The 8,032-nt window shown below is 41.9% G+C and overlaps 1 protein-coding gene across 1 annotated transcript; it reads right to left on the reverse strand.

Annotated features, from left to right (window-relative positions):
• Window positions 1-3,166: 3,166 nt before the first annotated feature.
• Window positions 3,167-6,822, reverse strand: LOC311223300 (multicilin-like; the record flags this gene model as incomplete). Its single annotated transcript, XM_084308092.1, has 6 exons — window positions 3,167-3,616; window positions 4,146-4,256; window positions 5,063-5,274; window positions 5,765-5,825; window positions 6,325-6,410; window positions 6,762-6,822. 6 exons carry the CDS (start codon window positions 6,820-6,822, stop codon window positions 3,167-3,169), a joined length of 981 nt encoding a protein of 326 aa, XP_084164218.1.
• Window positions 6,823-8,032: the final 1,210 nt, after the last annotated feature.

The raw sequence follows: 8,032 nt of genomic DNA on the forward strand, positions 1-8,032 counted from the left end.
TTCTCCCATCCCAATTTCGTGATTCCAATTCTTCCCTCCCCTGTCTTGAACGTTGCTAGACTATGCCTCCCACTGGTCGGCTGTAGTGAGGAATGGATAGAAACCTCATCACGTGTCCCTTCCGGTACACGAGGAGGCAGCCTGTTGCATCTTTTCACCAGACAGCTCGAACTCTCAGTGGCGAGGAGTAACGCGAGGCCCGATACTTCCTGTTTCTGCTGTACAGGCGTCACCCAACCGACCTGTAGGAGTCACTGTCCACAACGTCCAATCCCCACCCACCGGCTTTCCCACCCCCTAACACTGCCAATTGTGTTAGTATGACGGCCGGCTAAGCCGGTAGTAACGCCGAGAGCTGGGCTCGATACCAGCATATCCTGCGTTAGTGGCGAGCGCCTTGCCCACTGAGCCACTCAGCCGCCTTATAGTGATATCTATTTAAATATTTATTTTGCCTATTCACCTGGGCTGTCTCGCCTTAAAATAAACTTCAGAAGGAAAATGGAAAATGTATTGAGAGACTGCCCCCCCCCCCCCTCCCAACAAGGATAGCAAGGCAGGTGTGCAACAGGTGCAACGATAAAATAACCTGTACGTGGGTTTGATCCCCAACCCGCGTGCCGAGCATCCAGTATGGATAGCAATAGCATCCATCAACATGAGCGTCTCCAGTGTGTTTCAGCTGTAATGCACAGCTCAAACTAACGGCTATTAAACATTTTATTCCAGAGAGTTTGTATGTGATAGGACTGACAAAAGCATTAATAAATAACATGTTTATTTATTTACATAGATAAACATACATTTTGATTAACTAAGACAATTCAGAATAGTGCTGTCAGATATCCACATTCAAATCAATCCATTTTTTACAGTCATAAAGGGCACTTCACCAAAAAGCACACTTCACAATCTTGCACATATTCCAAAACTGGATTTACTCTTTAAAGGTGCATTGGATAGATTTTTTTGGTGGGGGAAGTATCCTCTGAAACTGCTAACATCTGAAATGTCAAAATAAAGTATAATATACCTTTAGTATAGAATACAGTACATACAGCTGCTGGATGCCTGGAGCACTGTTTGAAAGTAGAAATGATCAGTTTAGCTGTGGCACACCTACCCTCCTACCACCCTTAACATACAAAGAAGCATCCTCTAAGGGTGATTTATTTTGGATTTGTGTCTAGATTATAAACAATATTCAAGCATTTGGAACTAATTATTGCACAGGTAATTTTCTCAAAACGACCCGATGCAGCTTTAATTTGGTTTGCAAGATATTAAGAGTTCATTCGTTTAGTTTGTTCTTTGGTGAATTCATCACATCAGGTGATGTCATCAGAGTTCACTGACTCCCTGTGTCATTGTGAAATGATGTAGGTCCAGATGAAAAAATAGCAGAGCCAACAGATGTATGGAGGGATGTGGTTATTATTAGTTTTCAAGTTTTTAAGTTGTTTTATATACTTATTATTACAACAAATACATCCTGTGATATAGCATGAATCTATCTCGGAGAGTCAACTATGTTGAAGACTCGTACAAAATGTTCAGACATAGGTGAAATGCCCTTTTAACCCAATGGTCTAGTTCCATTTAAAGCTGGTGGTCGCAAATTCCCAGTTGGGCGGTCAAAATTATGACTTGGAGTTTATTTATGGGAGAAACACCTTGGAAGCAACCATACATAGGTTATGTTTGGGAGAAACGTAATGGGAGTAACTATACCTAGTTTATCTATGGGAGAAACACCTCAAGAGCAACCATATGGAGTTTATCTCATAATACTTGAATTTCCAACTTGGAATTCCCGCCATTCCATTGCATTTTTCTAAGTAGGAAGTAGGAACTTCTGACGTCCAAACATGAATGGAACATAACATAACCCACAATTAAGTAATGGATGTTAAATAAATAAAATAAAATGTAAAAAGAAAACGCAGACCTGCATGACCTGCAGCATGATTCTCTTTTCTCAGACCACATGGTCCGTCAGACAGACACAGACAGGAAGGAAGTATACCTTCCAGTTAACAAGGTCGTGGGGTTAGATTTGTTTTGCTGCTCAAACAAGGAAAGTCCTCAGTGGAAAAACTGTTACTTTCCATTTATCACTGTAATCCTCCTTCTTTACCAAAAACCACTCCATGGAACAAGACAAAGTCAACATAAAAGGAATGTCACATTATCATTTTATTACAAAAACCTGAAAAATAGGTTTGAAACATCTTGTGAGGTGTAAAAGTAAACATTATTACACGCTCCATTTGGGCCCTGAATAGTTTCAACACACAGGGCATGTAAACGGATACACAGTGTAAACGAAAGCTCGGGCAGTATTTATTTACTCTGCTGAGAGCACCGGTCCTGGGTAATTAGCTCAGCAAGCTACCTGAGGAAGACGCGGTTCAATCATTTACAGAGATTGTGATGGGTTATAAGATAAGCATTAGCAGTAGTTGCCCACCCATGCTTCATACAAGCCTTGAAGGTAGCCCTATGGCACCTTAAAATGCCCTCCTGGATCCATTAAAAATAGGAATCCTAAGGCTTTTAGGAGATTGGAATTTTAGCTTTTGGAGATGCATTGATGCCAATACTAGTACACCCAAAACTAGAACCTGATACCAAGAAACACATGTAACATGATGCCAGAAATCGTATCTATACTGTTAAATCGGAACTCACTCGGTATCGGGCGACACAGACAGTTTTAGGACTATGGATTGGTATCGGCAGTGGGAAGGTGGTACCCTACTAGTTTTAAAGGAAATCAACAGTGGAAAAACAACATAGAGCCTTAGGTGAACATACATGTTAGTGAACAATACAGGTTGCCCATTTGAAATAGCAATGCTGCGTGGATATTTACTGTCTTAATTCCCAACGTTTTGGAACTGGCAATATCCACACCTTGTTGCTATTTTCATAGCACAGACACATTGGCCTATGGCTCTGCTAAATTAGATGTATGTTGTTTTGCGATGTTGCCTACCTATTAAACCTGAGGGCAGACATATAGCTGCTAGTAATGAGTCACTATTGGAGTCATTGTCCCACTTTGTGGATTACTGTATTAAACCATAATGTTCAAAAGCTTCCTGCCAACTGATGTGATAAACAACATCTCTTAATTGCCGACTCTGGTTTACTCTGAGCTTGATCAACTCTGGTTGGGCACCCAGCGAAACCGGAAGCCTCCCTGTTGGGTCCTCGATGTAAAGGCACGACCGTGAGGAAACACTTGGGTCTTTATCGTGCTGTGTTCTCTCACAGACGTTCTGAAAGACGAGTCACTTTCCCCTCCTCCTTCCAATCCATCCAAACTCACACTGCCACCTTTGGAGACGGAGGTCTGCAGACCTGAGAACGTGCCACACATGCGTATGCTGTCTGCATCCTGGTGCCGCGGCTCTTTGCCGTCGCTGCGACGGAGGACGGCACTGCAACGAGTGCTGATGTCCCGCAGTATGTCCTCCACGCAGCCAGAGGGGGCTGCTGGATCACACAGCTCCTCATCCAGACGCTGCCTCTTACGGGGACTGGCTGAAGTCGTGTTGTTGTCGCTGGAAGGCGACAACAAATCATCCTGCTCTCGGACGCTCATCAACTTCTGCAGGACAAGAAAAATTAAAAGTAAATTGTGAGATTAAGTTCATGGAGTCAACATAAAGGAAGGATGGAAGGAAATGTAGAGTATCTTTACATAAACCAGGAATGTATCATCTGTGTTTAACCATCCTAACTATTTAATAGCAGTGGGCATCCACAGTCTAGCGCCTGGGGAGCAACTCCAGTTCTAATGCCTGTGCCTTAGTCAAACGCAATGGCAGGAGTATGTATATATAGCATGTATTTTATGGTGTGTGTGTCTAAGGCCAACTACAACTGAGAATATGGGATAAATCTGGCATGTCCCCAAGGTCAGTTATGGGCTTGCCCTATCATTTTGAGTCAAATTTATATTTGAGGTTTTCTACGCTGTTTGAAAGAGGAGAATGACAGATTTCAATAACTGTATTACTACTCTACTCCTAATATCAATAGGTCTGTTAATGATCAAGTGTCGGTCAAACCACATTTTTGAGAAAATCACCCTTAAGATGACACAGGTTAGTAGTACACATGGACTAAGTACTCACCTCCAGCACTGAGGCCAGGTGCTTGGCTCGGCTTGCCAGCTCTCTGAGGTGAACGTTCCTCTCCTGGAGCGAGTCCATCTCCTCCTGCCTTTTCTGTAACGTCCCATGGAGCTAATGAAGACAAATCTATTACCACATGGACCTGAAAGAGTGTTGGAAGTAGGCCATTGACCATGTGAATTTCCAAAACATGCCCAAAATTCATACTTTCATTAGAAACAAAATGACCTCAATGTCACTAACTAATTTGCTCACTCACAGTTCATCACTCTGCCCCTAGTGGTGGCTCATATGCACAGCACTTTGTACGACCAGTTCAATCTATGTGAGAATGATGTATATTTATATTAAATGTATTTATATATATAAATGTATTGGATTATATAGAGATACAGGGTTTATACATATAATTAACAATAAAATTATATAATTTGTAATGAATAGTTAAAAGGGGTAGGAATACAAAAAAAGTGTAAACTTCTTCCATACTCCTTTTTCGAACAGGGTATACACTATGATTTGTTTATCTGTTTTTCCTTTTGTTGTCTTTTTCTATTATCTTTTGTATATATATATACGTATATGTCAAATGAACAGATATATTTTAGTTTTTATACTTGTTAGAAAATACAAATCTTTCATTCATGTGTCCTTGTTCGGCCATGTGAGAGAGTTATAAGGATCAGCATACTCCAAATGCTGTTGCAAAAATAATGCTGGCCATCACCTCTGAAATACATGAATGCACAGTAAGTATACTGTATGCATAATCCATAAGAAAAATATCAAAATTATCTAAATAAATTAGTGGGATAAATTACCATTGCTGCTTCATATCTAATTTGGTAATCAAGACAACAAACTGTATAGGTTTTCAGTTTGGTAGTCCTGAGTCCAGTGTTGCCGTGAGGATTTACCTGGCAGTTGACGTCCATGGCATCTCCCAGCACCCTGCCTTGCCAGAGAGCGCCATCCTGGGCATCAGAAAGGCCTGTCGCTGGGGCTAGCTTATTACTGACGTGCTCTTCTGGAGAGAAGTCCCTCTGAGGGGTGAGAGGCGGTATGAGGCAGCCCTGGAACGCTACGAGGCCAGCGGACGACAGACTGCTCTCCAGTGTGGCAGGGGAATCTGACACATTGGAAAGGGATACACGTTGGAAATCCATCTCACTCACCCATATATTTCTCAAACCTGAAGACGATGGCTACTACAGCTGAACCAATTCTGATAGCTACACATTACTATCATCACTATTATTATTATTATTATTATTATTATTATTATTATTATTATTATTATTATTATTATTATTAGCAGCACCAGCAATAACAGCAGTAGAAGAGCATTCAACAGCCATGCAGGCCTATGACATTCAATTAACTACAAAATGTAGTAATCATATAGCTACATGCTAAGCCTAACATGATTTTTTTTAACAGTTTTAATACTTATAATTAAAACCGGTTTAAGAGAGAGAGAGAGAGAGAGAGAGAGAGAGAGAGAGAGAGAGAGAGAGAGAGAGAGAGAGAGAGAGAGAGAGAGAGAGAGAGAGAGAGTGAGAGAGAATATGTGTTTAATCTATATAAGGTCGAGGTTCTATATTATTTGGTTTTCTCACCTGCTATGAAGTCCAGCGCATAATCTCCAAAGTCTTGGTCATCTTCGTCAGATTCGTTTACCTGGGGGCGATACATACAGTGATGAGTTTATTGATTACTTGAAGCAAAATACCCCCCCCCCCCCCCCCCCCCCCCGTGTAGATCAGCTCTATACCTGGAAGTCCTGGAAGAACCACGAGCCGTAATGAGAGCATATGCTGGAATATGTCTGAGTTGTCATTTTTAGGGAACTCGACGTGCGGTCCTCTACAGGCGCAGGTATACAACTGTGTTTGGAAGTACGCCAAGGTGTGATGTGAGTAAAGGGCCGTTTGTAGACATAGCTTGGGAGGTCGAACCAATTAAGGGAGGCTCTATAGCTAACGTGGCACAGGCCAACCACATTCGTGCAGCATTCCAGCACTCTCCTCCTCGTGTCAAACATTAACAGCGCGTGCAGTGTGGGAGTGTAAAAGAAAGTCGAGAAAATAACCAAAGCCGTCAAAAGAAAGAATCAATCAATCTCCCTTTAGTTCGTACGGTGTTGCGTGCATGTCGGAGATGATCGGGTCGAGCTCACCTGAGAACCAAGGGAATCACTCTCTCGCCTCACACAGACCACAGATGCGCCGTCTTCAAAATCATCCCATGCAATTGTTGAGAAGGCTGTAACACATGACACATATGGTGAAATGTTAATATTTTAGAATTGCTATCTATCTATCTATCTATCTATCTATCTATCTATCTATCTATCTATCTATCTATCTATCTATCTATCTATCTATCTATCTATCTATCTATCTATCTATCTATCTATCTATCTATCTATCTATCTATCTATCTATCTATCTATCTATCTATCTATCTATCTATCTATCTATCTATCTATCTATCTATCTATCTATCTATCTATCTATCTATCTATCTATCTATCTATCTATCTATCTATCTATCTATCTATCCATCCATCCATCCATCCATCCATCCATCCATCACCCATATGTATCAACATACCCTGTTCAACTATGCAGGGAACAGCGTACACGGTCACTGGACTGCTACTCCTTGGCAGCATCGCCCTCCCCTGTACGTATACGTCAGAAAATACATTGAATAAACAAATCACGTTGTTTGAATTCTGCGTAAAATTGTTACAATAAACAGCTTATACCTTTTTGTCTCCTCCAGTTATTTTGTCCAGTCGGACCATTTTGTTGGGGCATATAGCACCGAACACATGTCTGTCTCTTTGCATCTTTGTCAGTTGAAGTCTATCCGACGGACAGTGAAATGCAGGTGGATTGAACCACATGGTCGGTTTTAAAGTTGCAGTGGCGAACATTTTCCCGGTTTGTGTCGCTCTATGCCGCGACCTCGTGCATTTGGCCCAATCAAATGCATTTATTTGGTCTCCAAGGAGTGCCAGCGTCCCCGGTGATTAAATTGGTGTAACCACCATAACGGTTTTTCTTTTTCTGCTCCAGAGTGTGAAGTGCAGAGCGCGCTTGACGGCGCCATTACAGCGGGGGCTCTGCGCGTCCAACCTGCCACACACCTGGGGCCGAGCGTACAGAGGCAGGTTCAGCGCGTTTTCTTCGTCACCGCGCGCTCTGCGTGATATTCACTTTAAAATCTTTAGACACCAGGCAGGCTCCTTACCATAATAGGCTGGATTGATGTTTATTTATTTATTTTTGACTGGGGATACCCGGCCACCAACATAGACATATCCATATTATAGGTCAAGGCCTGTGGCCACTTTTAAACGGAAATAGAAAAGGAAAGGAGCAATTAGAGCCGAGACAGCTCAGCAAACACTCATGACAAATGTCTCTATTTGTAACCCAACAACAGCCCTTCTACTCGACCCGTCGTGCTGAATACACTGGCTGTGTGGTCGACTCGGCAGTGTCAGTAGGTCGAACTGCCACGCGCGCGATAGATTATCACCAGCACCATGAGCGGGATGCCACGGGCCCTCAGAAGAAGACTAATTGTTGGTTATTATTCGGGGGAAAAAGCGCATATAAACACAGTATTTTCACGTTTATTTAAGTAACAACAGTTTGGATGGCGATCATTGTGTACGTTTTAATTGCAGCAATAAAATAAGCTCCCAAGTGACCTATTGCAAATTCAAGATTTGCAGCCTTACTTTCTCTTTTATTATTATTTTTTAGTTGAATAAGAAAATCCAAGTAACACATACAGCTGCTAACTTTAGGACACCGGCTCTGAAATGTATTGCTGGCAGGAACACAAACAATCAATAATAATAATTATTG

Source organism: Notolepis coatsorum (genome assembly GCF_963971535.1).
Source record: "Notolepis coatsorum genome assembly, chromosome: 1".
NCBI lineage: Eukaryota > Metazoa > Chordata > Actinopteri > Aulopiformes > Paralepididae > Notolepis > Notolepis coatsorum.